Below are 17,692 nucleotides of genomic sequence, written 5' to 3' on the forward strand. Positions count from 1 at the left end.
TGTGTGTGTGTGAGTATAAGCTCTTATCGAAATGGACATTAAGAAATAGAGAAACATCGATAGCAAAGAGAAAGATATATGTATCAGTATCATAAATATCATAAATAATATGATGTGGTGAATGAATACTTGAGAAGAAGTAATTCAGATATAATATTACTCTCGAATTTCTTGGTGAAGCTGTTTTATAAACTCTAAGGATTCTTATACATGATAGAGTGATATCCTTAAAGGACTCAAAATGGTGGTCTTGGTCAAACTTTGATTCTTTTAATGTTTTTTCCCTTGAATAATCACTTCATTAATATGAATCAAACAAAAGCTAGCAAGGTTCATACCTTCTCATTCTTCTAGTAAGGGAATTTGTTTCACACAAAGCTACATATATGGCTACTAGCTAATAAGTTATAAGTTTGAAACAAAAACATAACAGTTCTTCTAAGACCACAACTTTTATCATAATTTAATGAAGTAGTCGACTATAAGTGATGTACAATTACTTTCATATGAATTCATCATTTTTTCTCTACTAATCATAGTTGACCACTTTAAAGTTGTGTCCAAATGCTTTCTAAAAAAAAATTCCACAAAAAAAAAAAAAAAAAATCAGCTAGAATTATCTTGGTTTTTTCCATAAACCTTTGAATAGACCAATTAACTTCCAACGTATTTCCCTTGATAGCTCCCATCACGTTCAAGACATACCTCCCTCTAAAATAACATAGTTAAGGTTACTTTCTTGACGTTTATCTTTTTCTAATTAACATTGATGCATAAGATTAATTAATTATTTATTTCTATATTTTTTAAAGATATATTTTAGAACATCTTAGCGGCATTAACTTGGCGGTAATACACACATGTTTTTGCCAAACACATACCTAGTTTGAATCTTTGCGCTAACCTGAACCATTACAATTTTATTGTTTTGAATTTGAAGTTTTATTTTTTTGCAAGGTCCATACGTAGAAAAGCCCACAAACCCAATCCAAAAAAAAAAAAAAAAAAAAAAATCCTTAACTTATCTCTAGAACTTCTTTCCTTCGATGTTGGTGATAAAGGACATAGTTTCCCCTCTCCGTGTGCCTTTCTCTTTGTTCACAGTCTCTGCCATCTCTCGCCTCTAAATCTCAGTAGGTCTCATCCTTTTCCTTCTTTTTTCCATCTGGCTTATTATTATTTCTGTTTGGTCCCTTTATTGCTAAATTGTTTTTAATTTTGTTTTGTTATTGGTTTCCTTTTGGCATCGCAGGGTTGCTAGGAACACAACCTAGGAATTCTTGTATTATCCCTTTTGGTTCCTAGTAGGTGAGAGAATAAGTAATTGTATATACTTAAACTATGAAACTTCTATGATTATCTATGTTGCGGTGTTGGTTAATGATTTTATTGATCCCCTCTTTGTGAAGTGTTCCATTATGTAATGCAAATTCATGAATTTTATTCCTAAATTATAAATAAGTAAATTTGTTCAGTAGTAAAAATAGTGTTGGTTTATTGCTTATTTATTTATTTTTAGTGGGACAGGGGTGAAGATAATAAATTTTAATTTATAATAGTCATATACCTACACATTGTATCTAAGTTATCATTTTTTTATGGGCTTGTTATGGGTATCACCTTGAAGTACATTATTAGATTCATCATCATTAAACATTAATTTAAGTAAGAAGCTTTGTTTCTTTTTAAATCCTTATGTAAAATTCATTGCCCATGTATTGATACCCTATTTTGCAACCTGCATTTAACCTCACATGGAGGGTAAAAGGGTAATTTCACTTTGAAAATATGTATCTTGATTTTGGTCATTAGATCCTTAATCTCATTTCACCAAAATGATTTTGATGTTATAACGATTAAATCGACTGGTCATAAGCCCGAATCGGACCACCAGATTGAAAGTTATCATCAAATCAAGTTTTAATGGCTGAGATGCACCATCACAAATTGAGTCCGACTATATGTGATTATGAAAAATTGATTTCAATTGGTTATAAGTATAATCAATTTGAGATCAATGATGTGTCATAATTTGATTGGTTAGGACTACATTATATGATAGGGTTGCACACACCTAATTAACTAGATAGTTAAACATTAATTATTCAATGAGTAATTTATGCAATCATCTTTTAATTAGAGTAAATTTGGAACCAGTTAAGTCTAAAATGGGAGTGATTAGAGTCATTTAATGTTAATTGAGAGCTAATTTGGGACCTATTAATATTAATTGTGCTGAAATCATTTTCTAACAAATGATCTCTGCTCACTATTTCATCAATATCTCTCAGAATATTTTGAATCTGTGAATGAGGTTAATTAACCCAGAAACTAGACATCCAGGGCTTCAATTTAAGCACAAGAATGAGACAATTCCGATCAAAATTGAGTCAGATATGATTTTTCGAAGTTAGCTCTACAGATTGTTACAGCAGCTATAGGAAAATTGAACTTTGCTTGCTCCTCACTCTCGTCAATCTCCACATTTAATGCACCAAATTTCCTCAAATGCTAAAATGAGGTCTAGGTTAATTATTCTTTTTCAACCTCATTAAATGGCCTTCCATTCATATTTCCTCCACCACTACTATATAAACCCCTCATTTCCTTCATTTCAAAGGACAAAAAAAAAAAAAAAAAACAAAAAAACCCCTCTCTTCCCCTCTCTTGAGTTCTAGTGAAGTTGAGTAGTCTTGTCATATCTTGGTCTTCCTGAAACTCAAGGTATTGAGTGAGACTCACTCTTCCTCTCCTAACTCTTCTTTTCGTCCACCCTTAGGACCTCTACCAAGAGTCTCCTCCTCCACCATATGGATCTTGTATGAAGGTATAATCCCTTTCTCTAACTTTTTTTTTGTGTTGCCATGATGAGAATTTAGAATTAAAGCATGATAGTAACTATTTAAATTCTCTTGAATACGTTTGAATGTTCTTGAATGTTCTTCTGTGTTCTTTATATATTCTTGGTTGTTCATCACATGTTCATGCATAACACTAGCTTCGATCTTAAATCCACATCAAAAAACATGAAAAAGATGTTTGTTAAATAATTCTTTTAAATTCTTGAATCTAGGATATCACCATCCACACACATTCACTAGAGTTTATTTTTCAATCCAAATGCAATGCTTAATAAATTGAATTAAGGTTTATCACATGCACACACATTAAATTCAACATGCAAATTGATTGATAACATATTGGATAATGTGATATGAATGTTGGCCACCATAGTCTAGAAGACCGGTTTTACTGGGCAAGGTGGGTGCCTAACACCTTCTCATCTTGTAACATAGCCTCCAAGCTTAAATCAAGGGTTAGTAGATCAAATGCTTATCCATGTACTTTTCGATTTTTAGATTGTAATTAGGAAAAAAGCAATATACTTTATCTTAGATTGTATCTAGGACCAAAGCTATGTAATTTCCTATGATCAATGTAAATTCAATTTCAAATAAATAAAATGAGAAAATTTTCAATTTTAGTTTTCTTATTTATTCCAATAATTAAATAAGTGACGACTTCATTGTAAAACCCTTAATCTAAAGGGGAAAATATAACTAGTCGAACCTCCATTTTGAGAGACAATAACACGACTCCACCCATTCACGTGGGTTTGGCCCAACATCATAAAAAAAGGGCCTAGGGCGCGGTCTCTTACACCATGATTTTTGAGTGAGAAAGATTCAAATTGCTGATTTATGATTTCTATAGTGTAAGTGAATTGCTTGAAGTTATACAAAACTTATACATTATCAATGAAAGTGGATGGTTATGTATTAATATTTTTAATGCTTGATAATAATTATTGGCATTTCTTGCTGCCATGGTTTGAGTTACCCTTTATTTATTTATTTATTTTTAATGGAGAAGTTTATATCTTTTTTTTAGAAATAATATATTGGTCCACATGTATCATAATACAAAGAACAAAGGGAAAACTATGTTCGTTGATTTGAATGATGATGCTGGCAAGGATGGTAATAATATAATAGATAATGAATGTGATATGGTACAAAAAGGCAGTGGTGATGCTACTCAAAATTTGGAAAAACACTAGTGCACTTTTCTCGACAAAGGAATAGATCAATTGACTAATGCCCAAGCAATTGGTTTGAAATTCAGTTCCCTAGATGATGGTGGAGAATTTTATAACACATATGTGAAGTTGGTTGGCTTTAGTATATGCAAAGATGAGATAAAGCATAATAAAAATAACATCGTGACCTCTAGAAGATGGGTTTGTGCAAAAAAAAAAAAAAAGATTGCGAACGAGAAAAAATTATGTAAAGTTAAATTTCATGCGAGAGGCAAGACCAATAACAAGAAGTGGTTGCAAGGCCGCTTTTTGTATTAGGTTTGATCGTAAGACAAATAAATGGGTTGTAGGAGAGTTTAAAAGGAAGCATAATCACAACTTAGTTACTCAATTCAAAACTCAATTTCTTTGTTCACACAGGACTATTAAGGATTTCGATAAGGCTTAGATTATATCACTGCATAATATTGGGGTCAAACCAAAGGAGAAAATGGGCAAATGTCCTTTTCTCCCAAACTAAGCAGCGTTTTGCCCTATTTTCCAAGCTAATTAGGGAAATGCCCCTTTTTTGTAACTCGATCTGAGATAAATCGAGTTAAAAAAAAAAAAAAATTCTGGAGCCCTATAGTAGCGTTTTTAAGGACCTATAGTGACGTTTTAAGGACTTATAGTGGCGTTTTGTAACTCGACCTCCATGAAATCGAGTTATAGGCTTTTTTTTTTTTTTTTTTTTTTTTTTTTACCTATAACTCGATTTCATATAGGTCGAGTTACAAAACGCCTCTATAGGTCCTAAAAACGTCACTATAGGCTCCTTAAAAATGCCGCTATAGGGCCTAACTTGATTTATCACAATCGAGTTTCAAAAGATGGGCATTTCCCTAATTAGTTTGGGAAAGGAGGTAAAAAGCTGCTATTTTTGCCCGTAAAGGGCATTTGGCAATTTTTTCCTCAAATCAAATCATGTACCATTTGATCGAACAAGTCGAACAAGTTGGAAGATACGAGAACCATATAGTGGCAGATCAAAATTCCAATAAAAAAGTAACACAAAAGTTGGATATGATTGTGGGTGTTAATGTGGGGTTGATTTTTCTTTGCCTGCAGGAATGAATTGAAAAGGAGACTAAAAGCGGCTATTTTTTAAGGCGTACAAGGTAGCTTTGAACAACACCATGCTCAACTAGGCATCAATAATGTAGAAATGCTAAAAAAAAAAAAAAAAAAAATTTATCGTTGAGATTTACATATTTTTTACATTAATGAAGTTCGCACCGTAGGAAATCCTTGTTCTATCTGAATAGCAATCCACAAATGCAAATATATAAACCTTATATACTTGTGTCTTGTGATAAAGCAAAGCATCTAAAGCAAACAAGAACACATACTAAAAAAAGGTTGATAACAAACAAGAATCCTATTGTTTTTTGTCAGCAATGGCAAATATTTTTATATGTTTAACCAAAGCAAAATGAATCTGTTACTTTCAGAAATAGGTTTTTTTTTTTTTTTTTTTTTTTTTTTTTTTTTTTTTGGACTTTCAGAAACACGTTAATTCTATTTAATTGTAGGTTTTTTCTCTCAAAAGTTTATTTCAATTTTTCCCTAAACTGTTGTAGAAATAAATCAGCAAATGCAACCTTTCCATAAAAGTAAAGGCTCCTGTTGGATGATTAAGAAACTCTGTATTTCTATGGATTTTAATTTTATAACTCACTCTCCATCCATTATCACGGGAGTGGAAGTGTTATTAATTTTAATCTGCCCTCCCGGACAAAATTGCCTTATGCCCTTTTCACCCAAATTATATAGCCTTTTGCCCCTCTTCCCAAACTAATTAGGGAAATGCGCCTCTTTTGAAACTCGATTTTTTCAAAATCGAGTTGAGCCCTATAGTGACCTTTTTAAGGACCTATAGTGACGTTTTTAAGGACCTATAGTGGCGTTTTGTAAATTGATATCCATGAAATCGAGTGATAGGCAATTTATCAAGTTATAAAACGTCACTATAGGTCCTTAAAACGTCACTATAGGTCTTTAGAAAGGTCACTATAGGGCTCCAGAATTTTTTTTTTTTAACTCGATTTTGAGAAAATCGAATTACAAAAGAGGGGCATTTTCCTAATTAGTTTGGGAAGGGGGGCATAAGGCTATATGATTTGGATGAAAAGGGCATAAGGCCATTTTGTCCCTGCCCTCCCCCTTATTAACCGTTGCACCCTTTTTTTCTTTTTTTTCCTCACCCTTTTCATGTTTGTTACGATTATTACTAACTTAAAAAAAAAAAAAAAAAAAAAAATCTAAACTTTATACAATCTACATTTTCTATTCTCTTATTTTTCTTCTAAACCAAATAAAAGAGTTTTTTGTCCCTTCAATTTTCCACCCCAACTAGACACCATAAGAGAATATTAAAATCTCATTACGATACAATATTGTCATATACAAATCAACAATATAAAACAAGTTTTGAAGAAAATTTTGAAGAAGTTAAAAAAGATCAAGTGTCAGGACAAGTTGACAAAAATCTTGAAATAAAAATTGGGCGTAAATGCACTTTTAGTCCCTACATTTTGACTTTTTTCCATTTTAGTCCATATATTTTATTTTTACCACTTTTAGTCCCTAAACCAATTAACATGGGACATTTAAGTCCTTAGCACCATTTTGTCAGCCAACTAACGGATGAATAAAATAATAATAAAATTTCTAACCTTCTTATTTTTTAAAAAAGAAAAGAAAAGAAAAGAATTAAATTAATTTTGTTTCTCTTTTTTTGGGAAGAACATAAAGAATCTAGAACATGTGTTCTTCCCGTTAATCATGTTCTTCATTTTCTTCCCAGCAAACCTTGCCCAAAAATTTAAAAAATCAATTTTTTTTCTTTTTTCTTGTATTTCCTTAGCAACGAAACTCATAAAATCAGTCAAATTTACAAACACAAAGACATGCCCACAGATTCACAAAACACAACGACATTCAACAATTACTCTGTCATTCTTTCACATTCCCAAGACAAACACAAAAACCTGATTCAAAATAGCCCCAGGTTGAGCCTCCATGGTTGAACCTAAGCACTCTTCCCTCTATCTCTAGATCTAAAACCCAAGGCCGAAGACCTCAAGCTCTCTCTCTCTGATCTCCAACTCAAGGCCAAGACTCTTCTCTCTCCATTTCTATTTTTATCTTCTTCTTTATATTTATTTTTTATTTGATCTGAAATCTCCTTTGTTGGTTTGGTTATTTCTGGGTTTGAGGATTTAAAAATGGGATTTTGATGTGATTTCTGGGTTTGAGGATTGAGGATTGAAAAATGGGTTTGATGTGTGATTCGAAATCTCCTCCGTTGATTTCTTGATGTGATTTCTGGGTTTGAGGATTGAAATCTCCTCCATTGGTTGTTTTGATGTGTTTGGTTATAAAGAAAGTACAAGAAAGGAAAAGAAAATGATAAGAAAATAAGGATTAATTTGGTAAGAATATGAATCATATACGGGGAAGAAAGTAAAATTTATGTTTGAAAGAAAATAATTTTTTGTTTGTTTTGTTTTATTTTTTATTTTTTTAATTAAAATTGCGTATTTTTTTATTATTAATTTTGGCATTTAAAAAAATATCAAATAATTTTTTTAATCATATTTTAATACCCACGTCAGTCACGTCAGCTTTTCCTATTTTGGTTGACGGAATAGTGCTTCAAGGACTTAAATGTCCCGCGTTAATTGGTTTAGGGACTAAAAGTGGTAAAAATAAAATGTAGGGACTAAAATGGAAAAAAGTCAAAATGTAGCGACTAAAAGTACATTTACGCCAAATAGTTATTGTCCATTACAACAAAAGTAGACTACGGTGACAACACTTTTTGTCGCCAAAGACATATGGTGAAAAAATAGCATTCGTCACCTAAGAGCATCTCCAATGGCTAGGTCACGAACATTTTTATTGATTCTTAATCTAGTGTGTATCCCATCTTCATTTGCATTTTTATTTGAATTATAAAGTTTTTCCATGACGGCATTTCAACCTTGCAATTTCATCCTTCAATTCTTCAAAGCCTTCTGTTGTTCTTGAGCCAAAGTAACACATTTGACTACAACTAGCAAATCAGCCATATCTTCATTTACATGTTGGTGGGATATGTTTTAAATGTTCAACCTTCATAATAAAAAATAAGTGCTCACAAGGATATCCATATGACTCGAATAGTAAACAAGAGCACTTCATACATTAATCAATTGGATAATATACAACCCTCCATTTTAAGTCAAGACATGCATACTGAGATAAGGTGTATGTACAATAATCTTCACTATCTATGGAGTTATGCACAATGAATTTTTGTTCATTCATTATTTCTTCTTGAACCATACTGAATATCTCCCTTGTCAATATAGTAGCAGCATGCTTCTTGATTTTAGCTAACCCAGTAATTATAATAGGTTCAATATAATTTGAAGTAGAATCTACCCCATTCTCATTATGTCTAATACGTGAAAGTGCTTTATCAACTTGTTGGAACAACTCACAAAGCCTAGTCTTCCTGTCTAGAAATCTATTCAAGAATGCATTCATGACTTCACAACATTGTGTACTCTTGTACCCAGAAGAAGGAAAAAAAAAAAAAAGCCCTCTCATGCATAGTTATTAAACCTGGCCCGACTCGGCCGATCGGACTGATGACCTGGTGACCCAGCACATTGACCGGGCCAAGTGATCAATTGGATCGGAAATGTAAGTGGATTGGTCAAAACCGGTGCAACCTGGTGGGTTTTAAGCAACCCATGTGACATGGTAGGGTTTTATTAACCCGGTCAAGTTTGTGAATTGTGTAAAATTACATTAATAGATCCACTTTATTAACTCTTTTATTATTTAAATGTGTGATAATATGGTAATTTAAACAAGAGAAGACCTAGATAATCCAAAAAAAAGCATTGTTCCCTACGCCCTACCATACCATCATATCACTTTTTAGTTTTCACAATTCTCAAAAGCAGAAATGCTACTGCTACGAGCTGCTGTGCATAATTTTTTTAATGCTTTGAAGTTTGAAGTCTGAATAGCGTGTACATATGACCATAATACCATATAAATCTATGCCACTGCCACCATCTTCTTTTGATTAGGTTTTTTTATTTTATTTTATTTTTTTATACTTTATTTCTTGATTGCTTTTTAGTTTAAGCATCTTTTGTTTAATTTTTTTTTTTCGTGTACAGTGAGTTTGTGACGTTGTTTCTTCGTGTACAGTGTAATTGTTAGCTGTTACTTACTGCTTTCTATGTATGTTTGTTGTTTATTGCTATAAGTTATTTGATAGTATGAAATATGGAATATTTGTAGTGTCTACAACAGTTTAAATGTCAAACCCTATGACACAATCAACAATTGATGTTACACCAAATTCATCTCCTCCAAAAAAACGTTGCTAGAGGAAAGACCGATCCAGCTTGGGCTCATTGCAAGCATTTAGAGTTAGACAAAAATGGAAGAGGGCAATTTATGTGTTTATACTGTAATAAAGTTTTTAATAACCGATTTAAAAAACATCTAGCTGGGATAAAGGAGAAACTGAAAGCTGTAAAAAAGTAGCTGCCGATGTTTGCTTTCAAATGTTACAAAATATGGAAGGTCATGTTGCAAAGAAAAGGAAGTCACAACAAGAGTATGAGGAGCACAACCAATATGGACCAATTCTCGAGGATCAAGGAGAGCAAATTTATGTAGATGATGATGATATTCAAGAAATTCCCCACTCTTCTATGCTCCCACCTAGCTCTATAGGAAAGGGAAAATGTATTTCAAGTAGGGGAAGTCTAGGCCAAGGGAAACACACTTTAGCTGAGAAGAAAGGGAAAGCACCAAGTGGTATTGGAGGTTATTTTCTGCCAAGAACAACTCCTGGAGCTCAGCCTACTCCTAAATGTGTGTTGTAAAGTAAGGAAGCGGTAGAAAGATGTGATCTTGCTATATCAAAGTGGATGATCGATGCTTGTATTGCATTCAATACAGTTAATTCCAAGTATTATCAACAGATGATTGATGCTATTGCTAGTATGGGTCCTGGTAATTATAAGGGCCCTGGATTTTATGCTCTTTGTGGTTATTTATTGGCCAAGAATGTTGAGGAGATCAAAAATTTTGTGGATAGTTATTGTGTAACATGGAAGGAGACTGGTTGCACTATTATGGCTGATGGCTGGACAAATCGATGTAGGAGAACTCTTATTAATTTTCTAGTATATTGTCCAAGGGGTATCGTTTTCTTAAAATCTGTTGATGCATCTGATGCTATAAAGACTGCAGATATGTTGTATAAGCTGCTAAGAGAGGTGGTGCTACTTATTGGTCCTGAAAATGTGGTTCAAATTGTGACTGATAATTCTGCAAATTACGTTGCTGCTAGGAAGTTGTTGGAGCAAGAATTCTGTACACTTCATTGGTCTCCTTGTACAGCCCACTGCTTAAGTTTGATGTTACAAGATATAGGGAAGTTAGATGAAGTATATGATGTTGTACTTCATGCTGCAAAAATTACAAAGTATATATATATAACCATTGTTATGCATTGCATTTGATTAGAAAAACACAGGTGGAAGGGAGATACTTCGACTTGCTCCAAATTGCTTTGCCACAAATTTTATTGCATTACAGAGTATTTTGGCTCAAAATGATGCACTAGGAGCTATGGTAACATTTAGAGAGTGGACAATTTCAGCATATGCTAAAGAAAGCAAGGGGAAAATTTTTGTGGATAATGTTTTGAATTCTACATTTTGGAAGGAATGTGCAGTCACTGTACAAGTCACTGAGCCACTTGTTCGTGTCTTGCGCATAGTTGATAGTGATGATAGACCTGCTATGGGATATTTGTATGCAGCTATGCATAAAGCTTGGGAGGAGATGATCAGGAGGTTTCCGAGGAAAAAGAAAAGAATTGAACCTTACTTGAGAATTGTAGAGTCTCGTTGGGATAAACAACTATACAAAAATCTTCATGCTGCTGGTTATTGGTTAAATCCAAGTAACCCATCCAATGTCACTAAAATGGCAAAACATAAGCAAAGCATATCTAGGCTCTTAGATGTCATTGAGAGGTATTCCTATGGAAATCCTACATTACAAAGTAAGTTGACAAGTGAGATGAAATTGTTTAGAAATGCAGAAGGTGACTTTGGATGAAAGTCTACAGTTTATGACCGTGAAGTCATGTTACCTGGTAAGGATACTACTTTAATTTTTTGGTTAGTTGTATTTTCTTAATTGCTTTTATCTTTTCATTTAGTCTATATTGCATAAATACTGATTGTCTTTATTTAACAATTTGTGTATAATAACTGTATATAGATGAGTGTTGGATATCCTATGGATCTAGTGTACCAAACCTACAAAAACTAGCAATTCGTGTTTTAAGCCAAACATGCAGCTCTTCTAGTTGTGAGCGCAATTGGAGTATTTTCTAACACATTCACTTAAAAAAAAAAAAAGAATAAATTGGAATATCAACACCTTAATGATCTAGTCTATGTCCATTACAAATTAAGATTACGGCAAAGGTAATAATCATTGTTATTTACATGCAACTCTTTAATTGTGTAATTGCTCCTTTCCAATCTCCACTACTTTCAAATTCTAACTTTTAACACAAGTATAATAAATTTGTGTAGAAATTACTTCAAGCGTCGAAACTATGATCCTATTAACTTTGAAGTTTTTCATGAGAATGCGAATTGGGTATTAGAGGATGAGCCAGCAAATTTGATAGAGGACGAATTGGAGATCTCCCAAAATGAATTAGCAGCTTGTACAATCCAGGACAACGAAAATGATATTGGTTAGTTTGTTACATTAATTACAAAAGGCATAAATACACTTTTAGTCCTTATATTTTGACCCGATTTTTATTTTAGTCCCTACATTTTATTTTTATCACTTTTAGTCCCTAAACCAATTAACGTGTGATATTACCAATTAACGTGTGATATTTAAATCCTTACTGTCACCCAACTAACAGAAAATGCTGACGTGGCTGACGGCACAGTAAAATAATAATTAAAAAATCTATTTTAACATTAAAAAATTGTCATGTCAGAATCTAAATTAAAAAAAATTAATTTATTAATTTTAACTAAATGAAAAAAAAATTAAAAAAAAAAAAATCAAACCCACAGATCAAAACACCACAATCCTAGATCACATCTCTCTGGAGAGTGGATTGTGGTGATCGGCGTGGTGGAGGTCTGAGTTTGTGGAAGAAGAAGATTGTCAAAAACGCAGATCAAAAACCACAGATCAAGCCCAACTGATACAGATCAAAAACCACAATCCAAGCTTCATTTGCATCACAGCAATGCAATCAAACCAAACCATCTTCGAATCCAAACACACCGGACAAAGAAACCCCACACCCACAAGAACACCCACTCGAAGTAATCGCTCGGATCCGAGACTACCCAGATTGGAAAGAAAAACCCAAGACGGATTTGTAGACGGAGACGAGTGGACTGAGGATCGACTCGGAATCGGTGAGGGAGTACTCAATTGGCCTGCCGTCGTGGAGCGGACCCGGGCCAGATGAATCGGACTCAGATTCGGGTTCAGCTCCAATTGGTTCCTCTTGCTCCTTTGGAGGTAGATTAAGCTTTTCGATAACGAATTTGCACTCGTGAGTTAGCTTAGAGTGTTTACGCTACGAAGTGTTTTTGACAATCTTCTTCTTCGTACATTCTTCTGAATTCATTTGTTTATATTATGTTTGGCAGTCTACGACTCATTTTTTGGGTTTATTTTGTGTTTGTTTCCTAAGAAAATATAGGTTTATGGGTTTGTTGGAGATTGGTTTGTTTACTTGGTTTATGGGTTTGATTTGTGAAAAATCATGTGGATTAGTGATTTGCTGGAGAATTCGGTCTTGAATGGTTGTTGTTGTTGTTGTTGTTGTTTTTTTTTTTTTTTTTTAATATATATATTTTTTTATTTCTGTGTTTGTGTTCTTAGATCTGGTTTGTGTTCTTGTTGTTCTTTTTCAAAGACACTCTTAAATCTCAATTAATGTGATTTTTTGTTTTTTATTTTTTTTATTTTTTTCATTTAATTAAAATTAATAATTTTTTTTTTTTTTTAATTTAGATTCTGAAATGGTAATTTTTTAATGTTAAATTAGATTTTTTAATTATTATTTTACTGTGCCGTCAGCCACGTTAGTATTTTCTATTAGTTGGGTGACGATAAGGACTTAAATATTACGCGTTAATTGGTTTAGGGATTAAAAGTGGTAAAAATAAAATGTAGGGACTAAAATAGAAATCGGGTCAAAATATAGGGACTAAAAGTGCATTTACGCCATTACAAAATTCACTTATTCTAGTGCATGTATTTTCTTTTTATTTCATTTGTGACCTTATACAAGAGTTTAAATGTGTAAACTTGTGATTTACAAATTTGTATTTTGTTGGCTTTTATTCCGTGCCAAATTTGATTGTAATTATATTCAATCTTGTGTACCCTGTATTTATTGTGAGATGTAATTGTAAGGGTTGTGAGTTAGAGAGAGAGAGAGTGTGAAGACTTGTGAGAGTGCCTTTTTTGTGACACTCAGGCCCAAGGATTCCGGGCCTGAATAAGAGGTTTGGTGAACCGGGCCTTGACTCACCGCAGCTAACAAGTTGTTTAAGAATCAAGTGATGCACAGGGGATGCTTCCTACAATACAAATAAAATGACAAGCAAAGATATTCGTATGGAGAGGCATGCCAAAAAAACAAGATAAATTCAATAGGATCAATAAAGAGGTACAAAATAATGTTAAGGGGATCCTGGGATTAATGAGACATATTTCATTAATGTGTTCTTTGTTAAGTTACAGAAAGCTCACTAGGATGTGATACAAGGTTCAATCAAGCGCAAAAATTACAGTCTTGAATAGCTATTTCAGCCTTCAAAACTTGCAAAGTTTGATTCTCTTTGAATCCGAGTATGTGCAATAGTGGCTTTTACAGGATACCAGGAAGCAATATTCATTTTTCCCTTAGTGTTTTCTTTCTCTTTACCACAACCTTACTGATAGTTCTTTTCTTTAGAAAATCTCTTCTTTTTCTCTCTTTTTCGTTGCCCTTTCCTTCGCAACCCACCCCTTTCTTTTATAATGGAGTTCTGGTCTTCCCGGGGAACCGTTGGTTCCCCTGTTTTGCCTTCTTGTGAACAGAGCTTGTTCCCTGCCTATCACTTGGTAAGTCCCATTTCCCGTTTTTCTCATTCTTTCCCTCTTTCAGCTCTGATTCTTTTGAAAGTCCTTGGTTGGCCACCTTCTTTGGGATGTGCCGAGGTATACCCTTCTCGGCATCACCGTTTGGCAATTCCACTTTTTCTCTTTTTTTCCCATCTGGGCGGAATCCTATTCTGCCAACTTGAAAGCCGCTTGTTACCATTCTCTTTTTGTGTTTCTCTGTTCTGGTTCCCCGAGACTCTGTCTGCTTGTGCCATGAGAGGTCGCTAGGTTTTCTTGGCGCTTGTGTTCTTTTGCTTCGTTTCTTATTTTCTTTTTTTTTCTATCCTTTTCTTTCGAGCTGTCCTAGTCTTTCTTTTGACTGTGTGCCTGGAAGGATCCGCGTCTCTTGATGGTTGTTGGGGATCCTGACTACTTATCCTCTTGCCGTGGATTTCCTTTTTCTTCTTGATGCTTCTTCATCTGGGCTTCAAGCCTCCTGGGCCTTTTTATTCCTTTGTGGTCCGCTTACAACTGCTTCTTTGGACTTAGCTTGTTCTTTTCCTTTTGGGCCTGGCTCCCTCTTTTTGGGCCTCCCTTACTATGATCATTTTTAGACCTCAACATTTAGCCCCCCGAGCTCGTGGGTTGCCTGAAGCCCATGCGTGAGTAATTCAGGTTTTCTAAGATTTTCGTAGGATCCCCCTTTTTTTTTTAACTTCTCCTGGGTTCCCTTCTTTCTTACTTAGGATCCCGGCCTTTTTCTGCTGCTTTTGGTCACCTTAGTTCTTTTTTTGTGTTGCGTTCCCTTATCTTGCAGTTTCCTTTTTGCACGGGACGTGATAGTTGAGTATTTGAGGTAAAATTCCTTTACCCACTTTTCTCGTTTCCCGTTACTTTTCATTAATAACCGCTGATTAATCCCTTCTTCAAAATTAAATTTTTTGCAACTGGCGCATCTTTCCATACATTGTCTTCTCCAACTGCTCTTTGCGCCTTTATTGTAGCCGTTTCACCTTATCACTTTGCTTCTCTGAGTCTTTCATTCTTGGGTCTCTCTTTCTTTTTCTTTTCTTCTCTGTTATTCTGGTCTTCCCCTTTTTCACACTTTCAATTTCTTCTCTCCTCATTACTCGTGTTGTTCCAATGGCTTCTTCTTCTTCTCGAAAAAGAAGAGAGCGTACCCCCAATCCTTCTGAGGGTGAAGGTTCTTCTGGTTCCGCTCCGAGTGATTCTCGCGAGGTTACTGAACGTCCGTCCTTCCCTTTACGGGATCCCTGGTATTCTCCAAGTCCGTTTTTTCCTCATGTATCTCATGGCGGGGCTCCTCCGTCTCCTCATGCCTGGATGTTTTCTAGTCAAGCAGGTTTTTCCGGTTCTGCCCAGGTTCTAGACCCTAGAGAGATTTTTGACCTTCAGATTAGACAAGGAATTCGAGAGGCGGTGCCTATCTTCTTTGATTTTGTCCCGGGAAAAATCCAAGGCTGGCCCATCTGGGTAGACAAGGAGTTGTCTGATGCGGAGTTTGTGGGTCGCCTGGAGCGCGCCGGTATCCTAAAGGCGGTAGCTATTTCTAGAAATCTTGAGGGTTTCAGAGACACCAAAGGGTTCAGGCATCTGGTACGTCGTTGGTGCCCTTCCCTTCATACTTTTTTCTTTTCTATTGGTGAATTGACGATTACCCTGGAGGACGTGGTTAACAACTTCCTTCTCCTAGTGTTTGGTGATGAGAGTCCCTTTGATATCAACTTTTCTGAAGAGGATCTCATGGTGGAAGATAAACTGTTTGGCCATTTTGGTGGTCGTGCTGCTTCTCCTGGTGGTAAGCCGGCTAGGATGGGGAGATGGGTGATAACCCTTTCTCGTGAGAAGAATAAGAAAGTAAGGTGGGCTGGTTTTCTAGCATTTTGGCTTAGCAAGTTCTTGTTCAGCAAGTTTCCTGGGTACAGGGTTAAATCTTCCTTTTTTCCACTAGTGATCAAGTTGGCTCGAGGTACCCAATATCCTTTAGCCCCTCTATTTTTGGGTCATGTGTATTCTCAATTGGACCAGCTTCATGGAGATGAGACCGAGGGTGATTCTTGTTATGTGATTACCTCGTCTCTTCATTGTGCTATCCTTCAGATTTTTATGTGGGACCGTTCTGCAGCTACTTTAGCCAAGTGCAAGAATTTGAAATTTGTGAAGGATAAATTCCAAGGATCCCCTGACATAGTGAAGGGTCTTTGTGGCAATTTAACTGATGCTTTTCCCATTATTTTTCGTTGGATTAGCTTGAAAGGTGGCGGCCTCAATCTTGTGGAGTTATTTGATCAAGCAGGGAACTTACATTGGAGATCTCCTTGTGAGTTTGGCCCTGGCTTTGCATGTGATTCTGTGTTGTCTTCTTTTTTATCTTCTACAGGTAATACTTTTGACTTGCGTCGTGGTGATGAGGGCAGTCTGGCTTATCTTGCCTACACTAGCCCCTCTTGGCTTCCTGTGCCCTCTTTAAGTGGCCCAAAATATACCTACTATTCAGCACACCGGGTGCTCCGGCAGTTTGGTTTTGACTAAGACATTCCTCCAGTTTTTAAGGACGTGGTGCCGTCCCTTCCTTTGGATCCTTTCTTGAGGCTGCAGGCCTTTTCTTATTGGTCACGGAGGAGCCCCCAATTTGCAGTGCCTAACTCCCAGAGAGGAGTTTTTGCTTCTAGTGGCTATACTAGTTATTGGAGAAGAATACAGAAGTCTTTCATTGACTATGTTGGCTCTGGTTTAGTTCGGGAAACCCCGAATCTTGGTATTGCTTCTGCTCCGACATTCAATTGGCGTTTATCCCTTCCTATAGCTGGAATTGTTTCTACTACCGTAAGCAGCAAGGTTGGGTTCGCAGAGTGGCATGCCTCCAGGGGAGGTTGGGTGACTTATGCGCAAGATTTTCCTGAGACTTGGTTGGGTTGCAGTCTCATTATTGGCACTTCCTCTGAAGTACCTATTAAGAAAGGTGCAGTGGAGACAATAGGTGCTGCTATCGCTTCGGGCAAAGGCAAGGATGTCAAGCCAGGAAAAATGAAAGCAGTTGATGTTGAGGAAAGTACAGAGGGCGTGAAGGTTGGTCCTGAGACGAAAAGAAGAAAAACTGGGAAATCTCAAACACCTTTGGTATCCCAGGAAGGCAAGGATGTCAGGCAACCTTTGGCTTCAAGGACCCGAAAGAAGACCAAGGTAGAGTCTTCTTTTTCCCAGGTTCCTGTGACTACTTTAGTCCATGGTTCTTTAAGCTCCTCTGGTTTTGTATCCCAGCCCCCTTTAGGACCCTCTGGGCGTACTCGTAGTAAACAAAAGACTTCCAGAGAATCTGTAGATAAAGAGAGAAGGGAAAGACTTCTTTCCTTCTTCTCTCTTTTTTCACTTGTTCATTTCATTGCAATTATTTCTTCTTTGTTGACGAGTGGTGGTTTCCTTTGC

The 17,692-nt window shown here is 35.4% G+C and overlaps 1 protein-coding gene across 1 annotated transcript in view; it reads left to right on the forward strand.

Annotated features, from left to right (window-relative positions):
* The window catches only part of LOC115975860 (proline dehydrogenase 2, mitochondrial-like), a 37,766-nt gene extending 32,506 nt beyond the window's left edge, over positions 1–5,260 (forward strand). The window contains exon 4 of the mRNA XM_031096893.1: positions 5,147–5,260. Coding sequence (XP_030952753.1) covers positions 5,147–5,186 — 40 coding nt within the window. The 3' untranslated portion in view covers positions 5,187–5,260. The remainder of the gene's footprint in view (positions 1–5,146) is intronic.
* The last annotated feature ends 12,432 nt before the right edge of the window (positions 5,261–17,692 follow it).

This window comes from Quercus lobata, chromosome 2 (assembly GCF_001633185.2).
Source record: "Quercus lobata isolate SW786 chromosome 2, ValleyOak3.0 Primary Assembly, whole genome shotgun sequence".
Lineage (NCBI taxonomy): Eukaryota > Viridiplantae > Streptophyta > Magnoliopsida > Fagales > Fagaceae > Quercus > Quercus lobata.